This window comes from Chenopodium album, chromosome 11 (genome assembly GCF_948465745.1).
Source record: "Chenopodium album chromosome 11, dcCheAlbu1.1, whole genome shotgun sequence".
Lineage (NCBI taxonomy): Eukaryota > Viridiplantae > Streptophyta > Magnoliopsida > Caryophyllales > Amaranthaceae > Chenopodium > Chenopodium album.
Window position 1 is genome coordinate 49,500,622 of NC_137844.1, and position 27,235 is coordinate 49,527,856.

General features: G+C 33.1%; 2 protein-coding genes and 1 non-coding gene across 3 annotated transcripts; all 3 read left to right on the forward strand.

Moving 5' to 3' along the window:
- Positions 1-8,129: 8,129 nt before the first annotated feature.
- LOC145566758 (uncharacterized) lies at positions 8,130-10,605 on the forward strand. The gene is made up of 2 exons (XM_081626076.1): positions 8,130-8,641; positions 10,239-10,605. The coding sequence occupies exons 1-2, from the start codon at positions 8,130-8,132 to the stop codon at positions 10,603-10,605; spliced, it is 879 nt and encodes a 292-aa protein (XP_081482202.1).
- Positions 10,606-15,342: 4,737 nt separating this feature from the next.
- Positions 15,343-19,528, forward strand: LOC145569048 (methylsterol monooxygenase 1-1-like). The gene is made up of 5 exons (XM_081628425.1): positions 15,343-15,832; positions 16,348-16,670; positions 18,556-18,703; positions 18,801-18,833; positions 19,149-19,528. Exons 1-5 carry the CDS (start codon positions 15,503-15,505, stop codon positions 19,200-19,202), a joined length of 888 nt encoding a protein of 295 aa, XP_081484551.1. The 5' UTR covers positions 15,343-15,502; the 3' UTR covers positions 19,203-19,528.
- Positions 19,529-25,722: 6,194 nt separating this feature from the next.
- On the forward strand, positions 25,723-25,795 carry TRNAK-CUU (transfer RNA lysine (anticodon CUU)). Its single transcript has one exon. It is a non-coding gene; the product is annotated as a tRNA-Lys (tRNA).
- The last annotated feature ends 1,440 nt before the right edge of the window (positions 25,796-27,235 follow it).

The following is a 27,235-nucleotide window of genomic DNA, read 5'->3' on the forward strand; positions in this document are numbered from 1 at the left end:
GGTGCCTGCGTGGTTTCAAGCTGCTTTCCACGTGGCCGAGAAACCGGCCATTATGGATGCTAAGTTGGTTCGCTTAATTGCTGGCTAATTAATGTCAATTATCGGCCAAATAGGTGAGTTGTCGGTATTATCCCGTACACTACCTTTATTCAAAATAAAATAAAATAAAATAGAAGTACTGTTTTTATTTTTAATTGCAACAAAGAATTTTTTTATGTATCACGAATTACTCTTTGTTGCAACTAAAAATTAACGAAGGTAGTATTTATAATTTTTATATTATACAAATGATTTTCTATGATTCATTATATAGCTTTTATTTGCAATTCTTGGTTTGCTTAGTATTCTCATTCAATACTTGTTCAATAAATATTACATATTGGCTAGCGTACTTAAATTAGTTGATAAAGTGTTGGTAAGGTATATCCATGACCAAGATCAAATCCGCCCTAAATTAGTGTCATATGCAACTATTATCCACATATTAAATGATTACAAAAACCTTGATTTTAAATTTCTCAGAAATTACTAATCATTCTTGAGTTATTTAGATCGAGATGATAAGACATTATAATTTAGTATATTTTATTAATTATGCCGTCATATATATATGTTGATGTGTTGTTTCAATCCCTTTAATTTTCATGGTAATTAAAAGACAACACCATCTTATGAAAATTAGATGTATGTGTTGCTTTAAAATGGCACATGATATTGATAAACCGACAAAGGTAGAACCATTTTCATCATAACTCATGATGTTTAAATTGAGCGATCCAAATTAAATCAAAGTCCCTACTCCCTAACATATGCTCTATCCATTAGACCATTACTAGGTCTTAAGGCCTGTTCTCATACAATTATTTTCAGTTCACTTCAACTCTAATAAGTTCAGTTCAATTCAGTTCAACTCCTAATTTCCTTCTCTTATAAAATATTTATTTTAGTTCAATTCAGTTCAGTTTAGCTCTTAATTTCCTTCTCTTATAAAATATTCAGTTCAGTTCAATTCAGCTCTAATAAGTTCAGTTCAGTTTAACTCTAATAAGTTCAGTTCAGTTCAGCTCTAATAAGTTCAGTTCAGTTCAGTTCAAATAGGCCCTTAATAAAATTCAGGAACTAGTCATCATCGTTCCTCATAGTGATTGTAATTATCAATGACTAATAATAATGATAATGAGTTCACAACGTTAGTAAAAAGAAACTGCATTATATATAATTAGTACTGTAAAGATTTTCATGACTTCAATTTTTTGGATCAATTCAAAATGCATGTCTTACCGTTTTGCCTTGCACGTCATATTTTTTGTGTGGCCATGCTGCCATGCAATACTAGTGGATTCATAGTCAATGGATCCTCTTTTTGTAAGCTTTCTTCTACCGTTTTCAGCACATGATTTGGCATTGTAGCTAACAATGTGGTAGGGCCGATAGGCACTCCCACCTTTTAAATAGACATGAGATCAAGTCCTTGTTTAGAAAAAAAAAACAAAATAAAATAAAAGCGAGAATGATAATATAGGGAGAAAGGACGTTATTTTTTTATTTGATTTGTAGGTAGATCACAAGATAAAAGCAACCGTTACAATTTCTTATAAGGTAATAAAAGATACGAACATACGAGTATATATGATTTTTTTTTGACCCAGAGTATATATGTTAGCAACATGCCAATATATATGCACTCATCTTCACCCTAGGGATTATGGTTCGACTTTCAAGGAGATTTAGGATAGTAATTTAGGTTTTTTTTTTTTTTTTTTTTTTTGGGTAGGTAGAGCCGTAGAGATATATAAGGAGTCTATAAGACTATATATAGTTCATCTTAATTATTACAAATGTGATCAAATTAAATCAAATAAGTTCAAATCAGATTAAAATTTAATCCTATTTTATCAAGTGAGACCTTGTATGTGGGTTGGGCTAATTAAGGAGAGAGTAATACTAACAAAAGTAATCTTTATATAAATATTTCTTTGTTATAACGTTTTTTCGCTTGATTGAACTTGTCTTCCAATTTCACACGTATTGCAAAACAATCCCAAGTGATTGGAGGAAATAAAGTTTTGATTTTTGCCTTTCCACATATTCTCCCGTCTCTTATCTCTCCTTAAAAGCAGGAAAGTAGGCGTGCCTCTTAGATTTTACTTGTAATTGTTTTTTAGGCATCTAATTGAAGATGATTGGAAGCTGACTTGAGAAAATGAGATGTTGGATAATCATCATATAATATACAAACAAACAAACAAACACACAAATTATCCAATGATTTTAGGCCTGATTTCGTTGGATACTCTTTATATTTATTTTTCTGCTTTTTATTAATTGGATCCCAATGTTAATGCAACTTTATGTAAGCACTCTCCTCTTAATAAAAGTGTAATTGAGTGAATTATCAAGTTTACTTTTATTATTATTTGTGAAAGCATTCCAAAATTATGTGGACAATGATGTAAAAGGCAATAACCAAGAATGCTACTCGTACTACTCTAAGCCCTATTATGCCCTAATGAGGCGAATCAAGAAATAAATTCCTCACGCATGCTATTAAAATCTACAGTTGTACGGTTTTTGTAAGGCCCTTTGATAATTATTAAGTTTGTGCAATATCGTGACTTGTGTATTCCATTTAGGGTTAAAGAATAGGTGTGTAATGACAAATTTTCAATGCACTTATACATAATATAAGTGCAGGTTTGGGCCGAATCTGTCAATAAGAGTCCTAAGAAAGAGAGTTTATTTCACAAGTCAAAGGAAATCTCATCCCAAAACCATATAGCAATAGGAAGACTAGCCTCTTACTTAGTCTTATAAAGTGCAACTTTCTCTTCATATTTCAACGGTGAGATACTTACATATGTGTAAATGTGTTATTTGATAAGTTAATACCTCAACAATACGTGTTAGGAGAGAGATTGACAACATACTAATTAACTACTTTATACGTGTGTTATCATCTTAATACTTCTTCTCATACCTAATTACCTATGACATATGAGAATATCATTTTCGTTTGCACCAAAAAAAAAAAAAAAAAAAAAAAAAAAAATCATTTTCGTGCAATATAGAAAGTTCACACCATACTCGTTGAGCCTTCGTTTGGACTCCCTACATGAAGTCACATGATTCCTGCTTGGAGTTGTGGCAATTTTTCATGTCAAGCTTCTAGCTCAAAATAAATATTCAATTTAAATTATTTAATTTCTATCTCGCATTATCCAAATCAAAGGGTCATCCCTACTTACATTGATATTTGAACTATGCCCTATGATCATAACCTATGTTCATTAGAATAGTGCAATATATCAGTAGGTTCCATCATAAAATCAATCGATTAAAAACCTTTACTCATTATTACTATGTTGAATCTATACGTGGACCTAGTTTATTTTGAAGTTGACTTGTGCTAAGTCCATTACGTACAGTTTATAATACAATTAACCATGCTTATGATTTGAGGAAACCAAGTATGAAAATGAAACTTATTGGTACAATAGATGAACGTGTATTCACATTTTTACATTAGTATAGACAGTTACAAACACCGCACATACATGCTTTAGAAAGTGATCACGTGCTACAGATAATAAAAACATATACAACCTCCGTTAAATGTTATGTGCAACTATGGGGTATTATTTGTGAAATATAAAATATTTCAAAGTTGCACATAACATTTAACGGAGGTAGTAGTTATGATTTCTGAATAGTGTAACCCTTATACTTCGTATTATCCACATAACAAGCCATATATATTAGCTCAAATGACGAATTAAGTGTAAAGTTGATGATATATACTTCGTAATAAATAATACATATTATCCACATAACAAACCATATATATTAGCTCAAATGACGAATTAAGTGTAAAGTTGATGATATATACTTCGTAATAAATAATACACAATATCAGTGCATGCTTTTTTTTTTTTTAATCATGTCATGACCATAATAGTTACGAGTACATAGTAAGGGCATTTTCTGATTAACTGAACTGAGCTGAAATGAATTTATTGGAGTTGAACTGAACTGAATATTTTATGAAAGAAGGAAATTAAAAATTGAACTGAACCTATTAGAGCTGAACTGAATTAAACTGAACTGAAAATAAGTTGAAGAGAACAGGTCCTAAAGTGTTCTTGATTAGGGGTTTTTTTTTTTTTTAATGTAGATGTTGTTAACTAGTTAAAAGTTCAGAACTTTTATGATAAGAATTTTTAAAATCAATAAGTACAAGAGTCTTTCCGCACCCTGGACCCCAAAATTTGGTTCAAGTGCAATATGGAACTCTTGAAATGATGAATCTCAACTAATACTAGACCACGAGTGTAAAGGCTTTCAATTTATGAATTATAAGATGATTAATGGTTTGAAGCCAATTAGGTGATGCGGCAATTAACGAGCATCGTTAACCCTTGACTAATTTGAACTGTTAATTACATAATTAGCGGCAAATTTAGACAATATAGTACAACTCAAGCTTGGCTAGATTTACAAAAAAGAATTCTTATTTTAGTTCAATTATCATACTACTCTTAATATTATATGGACAAAAAATAATCTATGTCTAGATGTGGCTCAACATACAAAGTAACAGACATTTGGAGTTTGGATTGGAATTAAATATTTTTACGCAAAGAGATTAAGGGACACTTTGGCTAAAAGCCTTTTAGACAATGCACTAATAAAGCAGTATAGGTATCACGTGTGATCGTCACGTGACGGTAAGTGACAACATAAAAATTTTTGATGCATATGTCTAAGTAACCATATTGTTTGAGTTTGATGATAAAAAGGCAATGCAAATAATATTTCATTTCATCAATTGGAAACTAATAATCCCACCTTTACATTTTCTGCTCAAAACAATTCCATCTTTTCGAATTCCCAAAATAATCCCACCTTTGACCCTCATTTGCTCAAAATGAGTCTTTTACTGGTTTGTGAAATTGGTAACTTGTTTTAGAAGGTGACTTGCCACATGTCACCTTCTGATCGGTACAATTTTGCCACGACACTAATCTACACCAGCGACAACCCAAACCTCGCCGTCAACACCCCCTAACCCTTTGTTGACTACCGAAAATCAATGTAGTCGTCGTAGCCAAACACCAGCAACGCGCTAAACTCTGAAACACCCCAGCCCTAGCCCCGATTTGGTTTGGGTTTTGGTTTTTGGGTGCGGGTTTGGGTGGGTTTAGGTGAGGGTAAGGGTGAGAGGGGGGAGGCCAAGGGGTTTCGAGTTGTCGACGGCTTTGGTAGGGGGGAGATCAGGGGGTTCCGGCGGGTTCTTGGCTATCGACGACTTTGGTAAGGAGAGATCGGAGGGTTTCGGCGGGTTTTGGGCTGTCAGCGGCTTTGGTAGGGGGAGGTCAAAGGATTCCGACAGGTTCTGGTCTGTCCGCGGCTTTGGAAGGGGGGAGGTCAAGGGATTCCGGCGGGTTCTGGGTTGTCGGCATCTTTAGTAGGGGGAGGTTAGTGGTTGTGGTGGTCGTGGTTAGTGGCACTGGGGTTGAGGTTAGTGGTGTTGGGGTCGAGGTTAGTTGTGGTGGGGTGGTTGAGGTTAAGAGAGAGAAAGAAGGTGGTGGGGTTAGGTTGTGATGTGGTGGTGCTAATGGAAGGCGGTGCTAGTTATGGTGGGTAGCTAAGGTGGGAGATGAGAAATTGAAAAAAATAAAAATTAAATAAAGTAAAGTAAAAAAAATTAACATGTTAAACTAGTTGTAGGTTAAAAAGGCTCATTTTGAACAGATGAGAGTCAAAGGTGAGATTATTTTGGAAATTCGAAAAGGTGGGATTGTTTTGAGCAGAAAAGATAAAGGTGGAATTATTATTTTCCAATTAAATATTTCATGATGGACTTGATGCATATTACTCCATATATTTATTATAAGGTGAAAATAGATTGGATAAAGTTACATTAATTAGGTTCATGTAGAAATGTTAATTATATACGAATTGGATCGGGTATATTTCAAATTTGAATCATATTAAACAATTGTGTTCATACTAGTCAAAATCTAAATCTGATTAATTTTCTAATCGACTTGTTCAGGTATTTGGCACTTCTAGATTTAGGAAAATTTATAATTATTTACCACCCTTAAAAAATACACTTTTTGATTTAATTAAGACTCCGTTTTTTTATTATTATTTACTTTAAAATATCACCTTTTAATTTTATTTTTTTTTTAAAATTCGACACCATTGCCTGAGTCCAGCCATTTTTCCAAGGGGGGGGGGGGGGGGGAGCCCTTTTATTTTCCCTCCCTTGTTATTTTTCTGACTTGAAGGTCCGCCAAGGAAATTAAAAACCAATGGCGCCAAAAATCAGTTCTTAATTTCCTTCGTGGGCCAACCGATTTTTAGCATCGATTGGGCTGATTTTGGGAGCCGATAGGGTAGGTAGCGGGTAATAATATATATAAAATAACAACTTTTTCGCAGATGAGGGGAGGTTGTAGGATGCTAGTGAAGGGAAGGTTGTGGGTCACTGATGAGTGATGACGGGAAGAAGGGAGGTGGTTGCAGCTGCAAGGTGGTGGTGAAGTAGTAAGGTGTTATATAATTTTCCATTCACACCAAATGTTAACGATAGTGATAAATATTATTGGTTGTGCAGTGTTTAGCGATTTACTTTTATAATTGTTACTAACGTGAAATTGAAGTTATTCATTTAATAAAAAAAAAAAATAAAAAAAAAAAAACTCAAGATTGTGCAAAATACAAACGGGAAGATCTTAACTAAAAAAAAAAAACTCAATAAATATCTTAATTAAATTAAAAGGATCTTTTTACCATGATATATTACTACGTAAGTACGTAGTAACAAGTACTCCCTTTGTTTTCTTTTTCTATTGTCTAGAATGTCTTAATTTCAAAACAAACCTTTAACAATTTTCACCATTACAATATGTACATAAGATTGAAAAAAAAATTCTCATCATTTGATATCTTAATATAGATTCGTCTTTATATTTATTTTTCAAATACTATGGAGAACAACTGCTTTTTGAAATCTTTTAATTATTATATTATTTTGCTCACTAATTCAGATGAGAGATAATTATGATGCAGTGATTGAGTGTAAAAAAAATGAATAAAGTAAAACAGAATGTAATGGTATGCGTAAGAAAAAAATGAGTAGAAAAGTGTAAATATTATAGGGTATGGGCAAGAGGAGTAAAAGAAAAAAGTTATTGCATTTATAAGAAACTAATACGCGATATATTTTAAACCTTAAGAAATAGAAGAAAGCAATGAAATTTGTACTAGTAACGTACTTTCATAATTTTTGAAAAACACATACTTCCTCTGTTAATTGTTAATTGCAACAACGGGGTTGCGCGCGGACTCCAATGCAAAACTTTAAAGAGTTGTTAATTGTTTTCTAAAGCCATGTGATTAAGAATTGAATAAAAATGAGGGAAAGTGTGTGGGCCACATGACTTTTTAAAAAACATTTCCAATTTGAATTATGGGTGGGTGTACTTTTCCCTCCCAAAATCTTCACCAAAATTCAAATTTTCAAGTTTTAGCCCTAAAATTAAAACTTCCACTTCCAAAATTTTCCCTCCATGCTAAAAACCCAATGCGAAGGAGGGTATACATACTACAGACCATAAAAAATTTCACAAATTCAAAAGTACAAACCAAATTCTATCACTAACCAAATTACATCCCAATTTAAACCACAAAAGTTAGCACTAATTCTATCCTAATGTTATCTTAAAATCCCAAAAACTACCATCCTAAGTCCTGCAATTAGTGCTAAGTTAGTGACAACATATTCAACAGCATTTGTACATGATTCGGTTCAGCTTGAGTTGTCCAAAAAATCGCCACCTCCACTTCATCACCTTCCTTATCTGAAAATTCACAAGGGATAAAACAAAATGACAGATTTTTTTGAACAAGATCATTGTGGAATTGAGCAGCTACTAATGGAAGAAGAGATGAATGCATTTTCAGATTCAAGCTCAAATGAAGAATCATCATATGAAGAAGACACAGAAGCAAATCAACATGCAAACAACTAAGACAACACACATGGCAGAGCACCAAATTATGGCAAAAAAGACCTCACTATTGAGCAAAAAAGAAAAATTGTGGATGTTATTATGTTAACAATGACAGATGGTGAATTGCCAAGGGGATTTCTCACTCAACAAGCCAAGAAATTTAATGTTCACATGTCAACATTATCAAGATTATTCAAGAGCATAAAGCAACAAATGAGTGAGGGGAATGTAATTGATGTCAGGTCTAAAAAATTGGGCAGATATGGTCCAAAACCCAGAGAATATTCAGATGATGAGCGGTTGATGTCAGTCCCACTATACAAAAGAACCACAAAAAGAAGATATGCAGCAGCTTTGAAGATATCTCATGTCACGCTGCATAATTTAAAGAAAAAAGGAAGGCTCAAAACACACACAAGTAGCAACCATCCAGCCCTCACCTCTAACCACAAAATTGCAAGGATTAAGTGGTCTTTAGCTCACATTAACCCCATACCTGCAGATACAGACCCTACATTTGTTAATATGCAACATGTTATTCATATTGATGAGAAATGGTTCTACTTGAACCTAGATGAAAGGAGGTTTTATCTCCTTCCTAAGGAGAAAAATCCATACAGGTGCCAACAGTCTAAAAGAATCAAGGTTAAGACTATGTTTATGGGGATGATAGGGAAGCCCCTATCACTACTAGAAAACGGGCCGTTTCCGACGGAAACACCCTGAATTCCGTCGGAAAACCCGTTTCCGACGGAATTCCGTCGAAAACGGTTGTCGGAAAAAGGGTTGTAGGAAAATCGAACTTTTCCGACAGAAATTCCGTCGGAAGCACTTTTCCGACGGAAAATCCGTCGTTGCCAAATTATCCGGTACCGGAAAAATCCGTCGTAAATCTCCGACGGAAACAAAGTCCGTCGAAACTTTCCGTCGGAAATTCTGTTTAAAAAAATAAAAAAAACACGCCGCACCACCACCGGTGCGGGGTATCACCACCCTAACCACCGCCATTGTCCCCTATCGTACCACCACCACGATCGACCACCACCACCGAACCCAAACCCAAACCCACCGTATCACCTTCCCTAGAAATTCCTAACTTAAACCACCACCGCGAATTCACACCCACCACCACCGAACTTTCCCACAACCTTAACTTCAACGACCCACCACCACAACCCACAACCAACCCAGATCCACCCATAATCCAAACCCTAACCTGGATCCACCCACCCAAACCCTAACCCGGATCCATCCACCCAAACCCAAACATCAAAAATTTCGACCAAAAAAAAAAAATCAAAAAAAATCCAACTAAAACCCAGATTTATCAACCATCAACACAAATTTGTTAAAAAAATCCGAAAAAAATAAATATAATCAAAATTAAAAAAAAAAAAGAGATACAAACCTTAATTTGACCACAAAAAACCACGAAATTGGGTTTAAAAGGCCAAATTCGAACATGAAAACTCTAGATCTAGAGTTTTCATGGTCGAATTCGACCTAACAAACCTTCGTTTGCACCGTTGATGTTAAAGTCGACGTTCATCGTTGGTGTTCACGTCGGCGTTCGATCTTGTGGCGGCGGGTGGTACTGTTGGCGTTGGAAAGAGAAGGGGAAAGAGAAAGAGGAGTGAGAAGGTGAATGAGAAGTAGAAGAAGAGTAAGAAGGAGAACAGGGGACGAAGAAGAGGGAAGAGGAAAGAGGGGACAAAGAAGAGGGAACAGGAAAGAGAAGGGGCAGAGAGGAGGGAGGAGTGAGAAGGAGAACAGGAAGAATGAGGGAGGAGAGAGAAATGAAGGGGTAAGGGTAAGGAGCGGGTTTATTAGGGTTCTGAATTTTTTTTTTTTTTTAAAACAAAAAATCAAAATTCCGTCAGAAACTTATAATATTCCGTCAGAAAATTTTCGACGGAATTTAATTCCGTCGGAAACTTTAATTTCCGACCGAATATTCCGTCGAAAAACAAATAATTTACAACGGAATTTTATTTCCGTCGTAAATTTCCGACGGATTTTCGGTGGAAATTCCAAATTCGTCGCAAATTTCCTACGAAAAATAAATCCGTCGGAAATTAAGTGTTTTCCGACGGATTTTCATGTCCGTCGGAACCGTTCTGTCGGAATTAGACCTTTTTCTTGTAGTGTATATAATACATCAGGGCAACTAGTTCATTCAGGAAAGTATGATATTTTCCCTTTTGTGTACACCACAAGGGCAAAGAAAAAGAGCAAAAATAGGGAAGCTGGAACTTTGGAAACAAAAGCTGCTCAGAGTGTCAACAAAGAAGCCATAAGGAAAATGATACTGGAACACATCATTCCAACTATACAGTCCCAATGGCCTGCTTGTCTACCCAAAAATGTGATAATTCAATGGGATAATGCTAAGCCCCATCAGATCCCTAGGGATGATGAGTTCATTACAGCATGTCAAGCAAATGGATTCAACATACAACTGGTATACCAGCCAGCACAGAGTCTAGATCTAAATGTCTTAGACTTAGGGTTGTTCAAGGTGATTCAGTCTTTACAATACCAGTCATTCCCAAAGACTCTTGATGACCTTATTGAGAAAGTATAAGAAGCATATTGGGAGTTTGATCCAACTCTAAACAAGTACACATTGCTAAGTCTCCAGGAATTCATGATTAAAATTCTAGAGAAGGATGGAGGTAATAATTTCAACCCTCCTTAAATCACATGGCCAAAAAGAAGTTAGACAAGTTGATAATTCTCCTTTAATATTTAGATGTACCAAAAGAACTCATTATATGAACACAATTTTCATTCCAATCACAAGGCCAAGTGGAGGACACAGAAATGGAGGTGGATGCTAACTAATCAAAGTATGGGTGAATTCATTATCAACATATGGACTTCCACACATAACCAGTGAAGAAAGAAGCAAGTTAGTCATGGTAACATCTTAGTTTTTGCCTATGTCTTAGTAGTGTATTTTGGTGGGTATTTTGTTGTTCTTGTAAACTGGTTATGTGTATTTTGGTTTTAAAAGTATGTACTAAGGTCGTCCTGTATTAGATTGTATGTGCTAGCTTAAATTTTGGAATGTATGTTTTATGTTATGTCATGTATGAGGTGTTATGACAATCCAATGATGAAATGAAAGAAGATAGACTTTTGACCTCATAATTGCAAATGTCAAGATATTTGTTTTACTCCATTAGAAAGAGTGTTTGTTTTCACAAAAATAGGCCAAGTTGTTACCTCAACAACAATTCATTTCTGAATATGTTGGAGCAAATCAAACAATAGCCATTCTTTTACAAATGAATCCCTTCATCATTTGGAGTGTGTCTAGGATTAAATCATTAACATGAGGGACTCATTTCACATAAGGCAACCACAAAAACAGTCACATATGGGACTCATTCAATATACTGTAGGTGAAATATTTAGGCTAACACATAAGGGACTCAGTTCTCTTTACTAATGTCATTGAGAACATATTCATATAGGGCATCTTTTCCATCCAACACTATCATTAAGTTGATAGAATTTACAAACAACATCATCATCCATCAATTACATTCCCCAACAGCACACATATATAAACAAAAAGTAGTCACAGGCAATCAGTCAACAACAAATTAAATAACTAGCACACTTCCAAACATGCCAGATATTTAACTCAAAAAAGGACTCACTAAAGCAACTCATAACCACAATACAAAATGAGCAGAAATTTAGGGTTAGATTGTAGTTATGCTGCTTAATCAATTGTCAGGGAACATTTCTGGATGGAACTCCTTCAAATAAGCAAGATAGTTTTCATCAACATTGTCCATATTAATAGGGTACCCTGATCGAACCCTCTTGTGTCCAGCCAGAGCAAGGGTGCTTTGGCTTTGCTGCTTACCATGAGCAGATTTTGCAACCTCAAGGTCAATTTTTACAGCAACATCAGTGGAATCAGGTGCCTTCCTTTCAGATCTAGATGGTGGGGATCAATTTCAATCTGGACAACATGTTGTTTTCCTAGATGTGGCTCAGGAACGTTCTGCCCTACAACTTTCTTGCTCGGTTCTGTCTTACCAAAGGAATCCTCCTCATCTGAGATGTACTCAACGATTTTAGCATCACCCCCACCTTTTTTGAATCTGGTCCAAAGCAAAGAGCATCAACGAACTGGTTCCATTTTACCATTTTCTCGCTCGCACTTGTAGCGTTGGATCCATGGGGGTGGAAGATCGTTCTCCTCCTTCTCGACACCCAAATTCCCATACGAGAAGAGATCAGATGGTTTTTATTTGGGGAACTCATATTTTTGGGAGGAAATTATTCAGATAAACAACAAGGTTGAAATTTGGAGAAGAGAGAGAAGAGAAGTTGAGGTGAGATGCAGAAACGTCTGGAATGTGAGCAGTGAGGGTTTTATTGACAGATCTAGGTTAGGGTTTGAAGCCATGGAGCAGGGACGAAGCCATGCAAATGAACCCACTTAGCTTCTTAAAATTGGTTAAAAGTAGGGAAAGTATTTATACAAAATTAATAAATTTCTCCAAGAATGAGTGGATTGACCCCACATATACTAGCCTAACCATGCATAAAAATTACTTTTCAATATAAAATAACAAAAGTTTAAAAGATAATTACATTAAATTACTAGTATAATTTGTTAATTTTATAGCCTTTTATTTCAAATATTGGTTGTAAATGCCTAGAACATAGAGGGAATACATAGTATTCTATATTATTAGTGCAATATAAAGTATGTTGTAGAGTTTTTTCTAACTTCTTTTTTCATTACGAATCATTCGTTCAAATCTACAAATACATGCAGATTTATATAATTTTAATTTATTATTATTTTATAAAAAAATTAAATATTATGGAACCAACTCAATTAAAAGCTTAATATAATGGTTGAAACTCAAGATTATGTTTTATATTCTATATGTTACAACAGTAATAAAATAAATAGAATATAATGTCAAAAATATATGGTAATGGTAAAATTTAAAGCGCATAAGATATTTTAGAAACAAAGGATGTACACTAAAATTTGTCAAATTTACTTAATTAAACCCACTTGGGCCAAACTCTAGATCCGCCACTGCCATGGAGTAAATGCAAGTAGTTGAAGGTGTTGCATTGAATGATGCAGATGGGAAGTTGAATAAATTTGGGGGAAGTGATATTAAAAGAATTGAATGAGGAAGTGGGACCTGTTTTTATTTTTGGTGGAATGGTTAGAAACCAATGTTAGATTATGATTTTAATTGATTTTAGTTAAATGTATAAGTATATTTTATTCAGTTTTAATAAGGGTAGTGTCGTAATTTTGGTATTAAAAAATTGCCATAAAAAAGAAGAAATTTTTTTGTTGCAATTAAAGCTTAGCACCCATTTTTAATAATTTTTGCAATTAAGAATTAACGGAGGAAGTATTTACATATAAACTTCCTTTAAAAAGTAATCCCAACTAAAAAGCAAACATGAAGAAGTTTTGGTAACAAAGTGCGTACCTCTAATAGTACAAGTAGTCAGTACAAAAACATATACGGAGTAATCAATTTCAATTCCATTGATCAAACAACAAATTATGTGCTAAACAAAACCTTGTAATCAAATCAAGATCTTAAGACCCACGTGGATCACTACTTAAACAATCTAATCTCGATGTAATTAAACTTAATTTTATTGTTAACAACACTAATTTTATATTAAAAGGGAGGACAACTTTTAATAAAGTCCTACAAACATCACGTATGCTCGATAACTACTAAAACCACCAATCCCATTAATATCCATCATCCTATTGCAACAACCCTAAACAATTAGAGCACCCAACTTAAGATATTCAAGGTTTTTGCCTTTTCGGGCATTGCCCCCCATTTCAACATTACATAGGGTCCACATATTTTGCTTTTGGGAGCTTTGGTCCCTACTCTCACTTTGCCTTACTTCACTAAGGGCACTACCACCACAAATACATAGGATTACTTCTCCACAATGTTTATTTATGGCTTATTTAGTTCACTTTATTTTTGCTTATATGGACTATTTTAGTATAATCTGATTTGATTTGATTATTTGATTACAAAACTTAGACCTTATTTATACGATAATATATAAAGAAAAAATATTTTTAATGGTTTTTTTTTTATATTTGTAATCATGTGTATTTTATTAATATATAATTTTCATTATGAAATTAAAGATATTTAGCGATAAAAGCCCACACATAAAACGATAGAGTGTACTGCGTCAGAACTTATTTTTCTGATCTGTACTTATTTTTTCTGAAATAAGTAAATATAAGGTGAACTAAACATGGACTTAATCACAATATATGTATTCATATCATCAAATTTTTATAAGTTAAACTAATACCAAATTAAAGATGTTAATGGTCAAAATTATGCTTTGGCTAATTCAGTTATATACTCCATCTTTTTTTTATAAGCTAGATTTGTATTTGCACATTTGCCGAGACACAAACTTTGACCATTAATATCTTTAATTAGAGCTTAGTAAAAAATGGTGATAAAATTAATTTATAAAAGTAGACATTATGACAAATCCAACAACATACTACATGATCATATTTTTATATTATTTCCTTTGTTATTTTATAGGTACAACAGTTTGCCTTTTATACTTTGACTAGATTTGATGATTTATACTAAAGCAAAAATATAGTTATGTGGGATTTTGTTAGATTCGTCTCTATTTATACTATTTTAATATCAAATATTTATAATTTTTACATATTGGTAATTAAAAATATTAACGATTGAAATCATATATCGACAAACGTGAAAAGAGAAATGTTGCAACTATTAAAAAAACAGAGGAAGTATATAGTGGTAAAAAAAATTAAGTCAATGATGGCATATGAACAGTGGAAAATTCCAACTCTAACTTATACAAAAAGAGAGAGAGTTTATACGCAATATACTTTTTTTTTTTTTGAAATACGAGATACGTAATATACTAATATAACATTTTTCATGTAAATCTATATTTTCTTTTTTCTAACTCGCAAATACAAATGTTACAAATAATAAAGAATGAAAAAAAAAAATAACTATAAAAACACATTTAATGCATATAAATTTCAAAGTAATCATAATCATCTACGAAGTATAATATATTTAATGCTTATATGCAATCCGTCAACCCAAAGTAGCGAATTCGAATTCGATTTAAGAAAGACAACCTCTCACAACCTCTCACTCACTTCTTTGTACTTTAGCCACCAAACATAATATTCCAACCCAAACAGTAAACACCCCCTTCAATTTCTTTAAATAACAATCACTTCTCCTCCTTTTGCCAGCCCAGTCCAGCACACCATACAAATTACAAAAACACCTTCCCTAAACAAAACAAATCCAAAAAAACTAATCAAACGCATAAATCAAACCCAAAAATAGAAATCAAAACTCTAGAAAACAAAAACCACATTCAATTCATTCATACTCTGCTTTTCTGGAAAATTCTACATACATACAATGTTGCCATACTCTACGATCGGAGAAGCCGAAGCTGCTTTGAATCGAACACTAACATTCCCAGAAACTCTTTGGTTTAATTACTCTGCTAATAAATCAGATTATTTTTTGTACTGTCACAACATTCTCTTCCTTTTTGTCATTTTCTCTCTCATCCCATTCCCTCTTGTTGTTGCCGAGCTTCTTCGCGCTGCCAATGTCGAGCGTTACAAAATCCAGCCTAAAGTCAGATTATCGTTTTCTGAGATCATTGCTTGTTATAAGACTGTTATGAAGATGTTCTTCTTTGTTGTGGGTCCTCTTCAACTCGTTTCCTACCCTTCTGTTCAGGTGATTTTTAGTGATATTCTTTCTGGGTTTTCTTTAATCTGAAGTGGGTTTTTGTGTTTTTGATGATTTTCTGGAAAAGTTCTTGTAATTTTACCCTTTTTTTTTTGGGTGGATGCATGTTGATGATTCTTATCATGTTTTATATAAACTGTTGTATTGATTTTTTTGATGATTATGTTTGTGTTGTAGATTGAGTTTTGAGTTGATTAGGATGTTTATTCTAGTAATTTTTGTTGTAGATTTGATGAATTTTTGTGTTTGATAATGTGAATTTGATATCTATGTTCATTAGATTTGGGGATTGATATAGTTGACAAGGTTGATTTTTACTGCATTAATGCATTTGGTAGAGAATTGGAGAATGTGCAATTAGAGGATGAATATGATTGATTGGACAAAACATTAATAGAAAAATGCTAAAATTATGAAATGATTTAGTGAATATCTTTGTATTGAGTGGTTGCAAGATGATAATGATTAGTTGAACTGAATTGATTGATTATGAAATGTGATAGTTAATTGGGATAAGAACGGGACTACCATTGCCATCAGGATGGGAGATGTTGATCCAATTAGCTGTATATTTCATAGTTGAGGACTACACAAACTATTGGGTGCATAGATTTTTACATTGCAAATGGGGGTACGAGAAGATTCACAAGGTACACCATGAGTACACTGCACCGATTGGTTTTGCAGCTCCGTATGCGCATTGGGCTGAGATTTTGATCCTTGGGATTCCATCGTTTCTCGGCCCTGCAATGGTTCCGGGCCATATGATTACGTTTTGGTCTTGGATTGCATTGAGACAGATTGAGGCGATTGAAACCCACAGTGGGTAAGCATGCTTATGGCCCTCCTCTCTTTCTTTTTTGTTTATGCAATGGTCATTCATATTAACATAATGATGAAAAAACAGTTAATTATCACCTTTTACGCCTCTTTTATTTCATGTTCTAAGTAGACGATCAAGAAAGTGATTTGAACTTAATGGACCATTATTAGCATCATGCTTCTTATCCACTGTGAATGCAATCACAAGCCTGATTTTTTCTTTGACTCATTGTACACTTTTTGAATTTCACATTGCTTCCCTAACTGTATCTGTTGATGAACTGTAAAATTAGTGCTTTAGCTTTAATCATTGACTTAATAATGAGATGTGGGTATTAGCATTAGTTTTTTGTAGCTTACTGTTCTCTTCTGGCCTCAAAGTAGAAGTTGACATTGCAATTATGTACTATAATTTATTTGTATTGACATGGTCTTTCAGTTTAATAGCAAAATGTATGGCTTTCATGTCTTCAACAGCATATTCTCATTCAATCCTTGATTAGTAAATGCTTTATATGTTAATTTTTGCATGTTGTGCCTTGACTGAACCATCACAATAGTAATTGTATCCTCTAGTTGTAAGTTTCGTTGATTTCCAGCATTTCACAGTCCAAATTTACTCCAGTTATGTATGGCTAGTTTTATTTCTTTCTTGAAATAGAAAAAAATGGCAGTGTAAATGGAAGGCTAAGCAATGTAATCAAGTATCATGCATTTATGCAAGCCAAATTGCAACACAGCCACATTCCATTTCATTCGATTGTGGGTCATATTTATCATGGTCTTTTCTGGCTGTTATAATATACAAGTACTTCATACCATTTTTGCTTGGATTCATATTTTATGTGTATGAACTCTTAGTCATGAAGTCATAGAAAGGATGAAATTAATTGTGATAAACACTTTGTCATCTTTAACTGGATCTTAATTAAAGTAAATAAACTTAGATACATTATTCGTGTGTTGGCCTGTTGGGCTCTGAAGTTTTTGGACATTTAAGATATCAGGGGTTCGTTTAAAACCATCATCACGAACAGGGGGTGGGATGGAATTGTCACCTTTGATGAGTTCCTGATCTACGGCTAGATTGTAATTAGCCCTACTTTCACCATACCCCTAGAGTCCTGTAGAGTTTATTTTTTATGTGGGAAATGGTAAATGTAGTTTTCCCTTAGGTTCCTGCAGAGTGATTGTGAACTTCCTCTTAATCTGATTGGGCATGATCCTGAACTGGCTTTCATTTTTTTTGACAGTCAGGTGTAAAATAATGATATTTGCAACTGGGTTTGTGCTTTGGGTATGCTTGATTAGCTTTTAATTGAACAAGTGTGGTATATTTGGATACCTTTTTTCTGTTTGCTTTGACTCTATTTTGTGCATTAAGAATTTAAGATACATTTTGGATCATTTCACATGCTATTAACTTTTGGTTGTTCAATTTAAACTTTTGTCATGATGGGGATATTGGACATTGTAGTGCATGATTTTTCCTGTATCCCGCCCATACTACAAACATATCACTTTGTTTTCTTGATAGAGACCAGAGGCTAACAATAATCAGATTTTATGTTAATCTCTGTTCAGTACTACTAATTGTTTCTCACTGTGGATTTTCCTCTTCAAAGGCATAAGCTTTTATAAATGAAATGATTTAAGATTTCTAGTGCCAATTAGATGAGAGATGAGACATAACATTTGTATAAATAATGGCGTACTTCCTTATTGAGCTGCTTTGGTGTCTCACCATTGGAAGGTTTTTATTATTCCTACTTTCCATCATGTAACTCACCATCGTTTATGGGTTCTTTTTGAGCTTTTTGTCGTATATTCTCGCTAAATCTTCATTGTTGCTTATCTTGATATGAATTAGACTAACTGTTTTCTTGCAGATATGATTTTCCTTGGAGCCCCACCAAGTATATTCCTTTTTATGGTGGTGCTGAGTACCATGATTACCATCATTACGTTGGAGGACAAAGCCAAAGCAACTTTGCTTCAGTCTTCACCTACTGTGATTACATCTATGGGACTGATAAGGTGATTACATTCTGTGTCCAGTGATTATTAGCTTTCTTGTCAAATGATCTTAAATGTGATACTCACTGCTTATTCCTTTCTATCCGTTGTCTTACAGGGCTTTCGTTACCAGAAGAAGCTCCTTGCAAAGGTACACATTTGACATCGTGTCTTATGTGCTTGATATTTGCTACTTATCTATGTTGATAAAGGAAGCTTGTCTTAAGTTGGTTAACAGTTAACAAACAAAATTAGATTAATATTAGGTTGGCAAATAAACAACCTTGATCCGTCTAGAATTGTACTCATGAACAACAGAATAAGGTCTAATTATGTAGTTTTATATCTTTCATACCCTATAGTTTTTCAGTCACATTACAGATCAGTTTGTAGATGCTGCTGCTACTTTCACACTAAAGTGTCTCTGGTCTCCATAACTAATCTTGGTGAATTATTTTCCATGCAGTTGAAAGAAGAATCAAGCAGCAATGGCCAACAAAATGGCCTTAAATATGATTAGGGATTTCCGCGGGATGCTTAGTTTTCTCTCTGTGGGTGCATTCTCAGCTATAGTTTTAAGGTAGATGATGCTCGCTATGCTGAGCTGAATGTTCAATTGTGCCCTATGTAGTGTAGTCAGCTGTTGCCCCTTCCTTTCCTTTTTTTTTTTTTTTTTTTTTTTTTTTTTTTTTTTTTTTTTTTTTCCTTTTTCTTTTTTTTTGGGGGAGGGGGAGAAGGTTGTTAGAATATGTAGTTCATACTTACTTTTTGGTATGTAGTTATATGTTTTAATCTCCCATAATGTGTTGATATTTATGAAGTGTTTATGGCATTTTGTGTCTATCTTGGAAAACGATTTGTGTGTGAATACGACGAATACAAAGTTTTTAAATGCGTGCTTTACGATTCAACAACAATTTTTCTCACAATATACAAAGTATTAACATTGAATTTTTTTAAAAAAAAATTTATGAGTAAAAAGGTAATTAAGCTATTTTATGATGAAAGAGTATTTTTGTAATTTTGTTAAATTATTTTGTGAAATACGGAGTATTACTACTCCCTCTGTTTCGTAACAATCACAATAATATAGTTTGTACAAGTTTTAGAAAATTTATAGGGTAGGGATCATAGGGTGAATATTATAAATTTATAATGTAAAGTATAGTCAGTGAAGATACATTTAAAGAAAATTGGTTTAAAATAATTCCAACTATTATCAGTGTGTACAAAGTAATACGATTTCAACTGTTAGCTATCAATGGTATCATCTTTTAAAGTATATGTGTGATATGGTATGTTGGCCGCAGAATGTATCTCGAGAAATATTTTGTCCATATTCATTATTATATTATTTTTATTATTATTTTTTATATTAAATATTACTTTGTTTTCTTAAAATACATTATTATGTTACTTTGTCGTAAACCCCATTACTTAGTTAATTACTTATGTATGAAGTAGTCACACACTCACACTATGTGGCTAACCTCATATAAGAATTTGTGTTACACAGATTAAATATTTGAAAAAGGCAAATTAATACTATGTATTAGCATATATGTTTGTTTGTTTTTTAATTTTTTATTTTTTTATGAATTAGCATATATATATATATATATATATATATATATATATATATATATATATATATATATATATATATATATATATATATATATATATATATATATATATATATATAATTCAAATGGTAAATCAAATCAAATCAAACAATTAAATAATAATAATAATAAGTTCAAACAAGATTAACTAAATATAGTCTTACGGTGGAAATTAGGTTATTGAGGATCATTACTTAAAAATTCCAATTTTAAAAAGTCTTGGATTACTACTTTGAAGATCCAATTTCCCTACCTTTTACAAAGTATGAGATATCTCTTATAAATAGTGTTTGAATAATTATAAGTGATAACCTCTAAAATGTTTATTTACTTAATTGCCCATTATTATTAATTAGTTTTTTTTTAAAACTCTTAAGAATAATATGCGAATATTTATACCCATAAAAATATTTGTTTACCTATTTTCCTTTATTAATGCTACTAATAAATAAAATTGTGATGTAAAGCCAAACTGAAAGAGCTTCTTGAATATTGCTAACTATGATAGGCGCGTTATCCACCCTAAATAGATAAAAAGAGATGGGACAACTTTGGGAGATGGCTCCAAAATTCAAAAATATAAAAAGCAATTACTCAAACCTCCACAACCACGAATGTGTCGTTTTATTGTAGGATTGCAGTACCCTTGTCAAATAGAGAAAGCAACTATTTTTGGCCAAATACCACCCCACACAAGTTCACAACATAGGCTCTGAGAAATAGAAAACTTTGGTCCCCGCTCCATTCCTATTTTCTAGTCCTACTAATCTCACGTTTGAAATGAATAATGTTTGAAAGCTCAATTCCAACAATTTTAGAGAAAATTGCCACTTATAAGATTGGTGGAGGAAAATGACCATAAAATCAAGAAAATTTTGTTAAGAACTATGTATCAATTAAAAAAAAATTTAACTAGCACTACCATTCTAACAATTCTAATTAGAATATTCGGCATGTAGGTTTCACTTTTTACCTTTACCTCATGAAATCATCATCTAAATTGACTAAATTACCCTTCATAAAGGTAAAAAGTGGTAAAAAAAAATGAGACCCAATTGTCGGAGATTCTAGCCGAAATTGTTAGAGTGATAGTGCTTGTTAAAGTTTTTACAACTTTGTGGTAGCTTAATTCTTTTTTTCAAAATACGTGCTTTAATTGGTATTTATTGACAAAATTTTCTAAAATCAACCATCATAACTCAATAACTCATAACAGACATTTTGACATTTTGTGATATCAAATTACTGAATTAGCATTCTTCAATGTACTTATGCAAGGAGAGCATTGTTAACAAAATGGGCCACATCTTATGTCTATTTGTATAACATGGGCCACATCTTATGTCTATTTGTATAACATGGGCCACAAAATATTAGTGGGTTTAAAATTGATAGATGAAGTCATGGAGGCTAATAGTAGGACGTGACTTCCCTAAAAATAAAAAAATTACTCGTAAAAAGGATGGTAGGTTTTTTTTTTTTTTTTTTTTTTTTTTTTTTTTAAATATGGTAGTTATTTGTTTATTTTTTTATTTTACAATGGTAGTTTTTTTTTTCCTAAAGAAATTAAAGATTAGGGGTAAGGTAAAATTTATCATCCAAAATCCCTTTTCATTCCTTATGTTGCTGTAGATAACTAATACATAAAATGGGCTACATCTTAAGTCCATTTGTATAAAATGGGCCACATCTTATGTTTATTTGTACTTATGCAAGGAGAGCATTGTTAACAAAAAGAAGGCAAATCTTTCATTTCTTTCCTACCAATGTCATGGTCATACCACCAAGTTGTTCTACAATTTAGTTTTCCTTAATCCTGATAGAGTTTGGACACTGGAGTTATAGTGAATATTGATTAATTTGTCCCCATACAAAAGTTACCAAATTGCCTTCATTTCTTTTTTGTTTTTATTCACTCAATTACCTAGAATACATATTTTCTCTATATATTTGTGCCTCCACTCATGCACATGTACTTTTTTCTCACAATTTTTTTTGTACTTTTCTCTCTTCTTAATGCATTTTAAATACTTCCTTTTCTGATATCTTATTTCCCGTAAAATTGGACAATTGGGAAAAACAATATGGTCTTATGAGACATGAGGAATAATACACAATTTAATGGATGTGAAAAGATAAATAAAATACTACTTTTGTTTCATAAAATCTGCAACAATTTTTCAAAACGGAAACTACACATTATGTGCAACAAACCAAAAGTTACCTCTTTTAGTAAATTTTTTTGTGTAAAATTACCACCATACCCTTACTAAATTTTACTTAACTTTAATAAACAACATATTAACTCTTTAACCCAAATTAATTTATCTCCAATTAAAACCCTAACCCACATTCTCTCTCCTCCCTCACAACCATATCCACCACCAACACCACCAATTTTTCATTCTCCTCCCTCTCAACCACCACCAGCACCATCCCTACCCTCTTTTCTCTCTCTTCTCTTACCGCACCACCACCACTCAGATCCACCGCACCATCTCTTCTCTATCTTCTCTCTTCTCTCGTGGTTGGGGGGGCATTTCAGATCATGGTGGCGATATGGGGTTTCGATTCTTGATGGTGGTGAGGTCGGGTTTCAATTTGATGGTGGTGGTGAGGTAGGTCGGGTTTCAATTACCCTCGATTGTCGCGCGACCCTCATACTCGTGACAGTCGTCGATTTCTCCAACTCCAGTTCGCCGCCCCTTTCACCTTTTTCAAAGCCGTGTGATTTGGTTGAGTGGGTTTTGTGTAATTGTGGTGGGGTTGTTTTGGTGGTCGTGCGATTTGGTTGGGTGGGTTCGTTGGTGGTGGTAAGTGGGGGTTTTGGTTCTTTGGTGGTGAGTTTGGGGTTTTGGTTCGTTGGTGGTTGGGTGGGGATTTAGTGGTGGTGCGAGTTGGTTGGATGGGTTTTGGGTGGTGGTGAGGTGGGGCTTCGTTCGTTGTTGGTCTGGTTGAGATGTTGGTGGTCTGGTGGTGTTGGTAGTCTGATGGTGGTGGTGGTCTGTGGTGGTGCGAGTTGGTTGGCTGGGTTTTGGGTGGTTGTGGTGGGGTTGTTTTCTCTCTCATCCAATTAATCACATGCCCTTTTGTTTACTAATCGATACTTAAGAAATTTTGCCTTGGGAATTGTGCAAGCCCCTTTGTTGCATATTTTATGAAACGGAGGTAGTAGTAAAGTTTGTTTGATAAAGGTCAATATAGTATAAAAATATAGTGTGGTTGATTGATTATAAATGAATAAAAATTAATTAAGAATATATTCCTCTATATTCTGGAATAGTCACATCATCTTGAGTTCTTAATTGACATGTCATGTGTCGATGCACAAATTTGACCTTTATGTATATTTTATTATGTATTGTTAAATGGGCAAAAAAATTATGCAAAGAGTAAAACATTAGTTAGAGCATTTATCTATTTACCAAACAGTGATAAAGTTGGGCTTCAATTTATACATAAGGTGTGGACTTTTGCATTATTTATGCTTTAAATGGATTAAATCTAGTGGACTTCTGAATGGGAAAATTTACATGTTAGAGGTAAAATGGGCCTCTTATAGTCCACATGATCCATAGATTAGATTTCTAATTTAACAACTGTTAATGGCTGAGGTCGACCTCAGCTAGTGTGACTGAAGTCGCTCCCAAAATGAACATATATTATAGCGAAAATGAACATTTTCTAACTGAACATATTTTACAATAATTTTGTATTTCTCAATAATCACATGTTTATTTTCATGCAGTATGATGTTCATTTTTGTAAAATAAATGTTCATTTTCATGATGTATGATGTTCATTCTTATAAAAAAAAATGTTCATTTTATTTTAAAATTAATACAAATTTTTGTGTTTGTTCAGTTGTATAAAATGTTTGCTTTTATAATAAAGGATGTTCAATTAACATAAGCATTTTGTTCATTATTATAAAACATATTGTTGATTTATTTAAGAAATATGGCCTGTATGGATCTTTTATTTTTCTCCTCCACAATAATCTCTCACGGAAATGGAGGGAGTATTATTTACCCATCTATACTCCAAATCATTTACCACGACATTTACATCTTAACATGGCTTAAGCCTCAAGCATTGCAACATTCTTGAATTGGATCCATAAATATGAAACATAAATATCACATAGGGCTCCAGAAACATAATAGCTAGAATCATACTTCGCATCATATAAGATATAACCTTCGTGTCTGACAAAGCAAGAGCGGAATAAAGAGTAACAATGTAAATGAATTGATCTGATCAATTATGCCACTGATACTTCTGCTATTAATTCCAGTTGTGTTGATCACATGGCACAAACTGATCGTATTATCAACTACACAACTCGATCTTCAAGCCCTGGTTGTAGGCAGCTTAACCTGGATGGTTCCGTCGACAATAGGAGCCTTTATTCAAGCTTTGTCACTCAAGTGTGGGTCGGCTTCTTTAATTTGTTAAAGGCTAACTCTTGATTGCAATGTTCAGAAATAAATGTTCATTTTTCTTCTAGTAAATATTCATTTTTTTCTAGTAGATGTTCATTTCCTGAGCGTGACCTCAGCCAAAAATATGCGCTAATTTAATACTTCGTATTATTTACTTATACTACATTGCACGGCCAACTAGGCCTGGTCTATCTTAGGCATATTAAAACTGCCCTATGCAATTCTTCTTATGTCAACCCTTTTCAATGATAATTTTAGTTTATTGTTAAGAAACGAAAAAAACTCTCCAACTCTGTTTATGCCTTATTTTCTCTCACAAGAAAATCATCCATACGTTGTTTTACGGAATACCCTTTTTTTTGGTATTAAAAGGTATCCGTAATTCAGTGCAAACGTACAGGATATTGTATCATTTACATATGACTTTTTTTGGTTTTTTCAAGAAATGTTGGATTAAGGTAGTTATTGAATAATTTTGGATGTATGATGACAGTTTTTGACTTTTTGAACGAGTTTGAAGTGATTCTTTATAAATTAATGGGTTAATTGGAGTTTTGGATTGATGTAGTTAAAACAAACATTTTAGGGTTCGTTTGGCATTGCTGTGGTTTTCTTTTTTTTTGGTTTTTTGTTGTATAAAAGTATATGATATATGTTACATAATGAATCAAAAATTATTTAAACTTATTAAAATCATAATAATTTTGAAAACTGACAACAAAAAAGTGAAAACACCTTTTTTTTGTTTCCTATTTTTGGTTTTTAGTTTTCAAATAAACACAAAACTGAAAACCAAAAATGATGCCAAACAAGCCCTTAATTTTTTATTTTCTAAAGGTTACCATTTTTATTACTAACAGGATAAGATTTCACTTGGAATATTTTTATTCCCCCTAAATATATGCTTTTTCCAAACTGTTTTATAAAGTGGTTTGTATTATAAAATTATAAGTGAGAACATGTTCAACAAGCCCGTCTAGCTCAGTTGGTAGAGCGCAAGGCTCTTAACCTTGTGGTCGTGGGTTCGAGCCCCACGGTGGGCGTTTATTTTTAATGTTTTTGTTTTCCATTGAAAACACTATTTCCTCAACAAGGCTGAATAAGGTATGGGCTTTTCTTTAATTTTGGAGTGAGATTTTATAGCCCACAATATGAACGCCAACTACAACAGAAACTGGATTTTATTGTATGGACTATTTCCTTCGATCTTGATCTTGATCTTGATCTTGATCATGCTCATCATGTATATAGGATCAAATTAAATGTAATTAAAAAAAAAAAAAAAAAAAAAAAAAAAAAAAAAACTCTATATTGATATTTTGACGAGAAAAACTCATTTCTTGGCACTCCAACAAACAGCCTATTGTGTATTTGTGTCCAAGTCTTCCACAAAATATGGTGGCCCGTGTTCAATTTTGTGTGACAATTAATCTCTGTTATTAACCTTAATGTTAATTCAATTCAACATGATTTTAGCAAACGCATAAATATTGATTATCATTTTGTTCATATGCACATACATTAGATACGTAAACATATATGGCATTGCCATGCGTCTCATGCACCACATAAGCATATGTGCAACAATGATGTATATACTCTCTCTGTGTTTTAATAAGTATTACACTTTGACCAATATATAATTTTAAGCAATTTAATTGACTTAAATGAAATAATAGGTAAGTGGGGTGGTTAGAGTATTAAAAAAATTGTAAAAGAAAGATAGTGAAATTAATAATTTATTGAAAAATAATGAATGTAAGAGGAAATAAAAAAACATTAAAATGTATTCCATAGCTTTCTGTAAAAAAAAAAATGTAACACATAAAAATACAACCGTATTTGATAAGTGTAATAATTATTAAAACACGAAATGAGTAATAAACTCTACATAGCACGAGTCATGTCTCGGGTTGTACTATTTGTACATACATGGAGGGGTATCAAATGTGAAAAATCCGTACTCTTCCACCCAACGGGTCCAACAATAATGTAAATGAAGCAACCAGCTGTATTAAATCCAGCATTACTGAGTAACAGCCTTTAATGTAAATTGCCTGTTAATGGCCCCATATTTCTTTTCAAGGCTTTTCATAAAGACGAATTTTACCCAATGACTTTTGGTCATTATTTCATCCAGCTTTTGGCTTTCTATAAAAAGTAATTATCATAGGTATAGGTACAAGTCATTCACTCAAATGTTTTTCCTCTTTTCCATTGCCAAACATGTGGCAACATTCTTATTGGTAATCATGGGTCCCAATTATAGGGGATTTATGTACCTTTTCCACATCTTTTCTACTCTACTTCTCCTATTACTATACTAGAGACAAATTCTCTTGCAACTGTCCCAATACCTAATTACCTTTGCTAATTACTCAATCAATAACCAAATTTCAAACTCCATATGATAGTTATGGTCTTTTGTACTAACCAAGGATTAGTGATTTATCATATAATCTGGAGATCATAACTCACAAGGT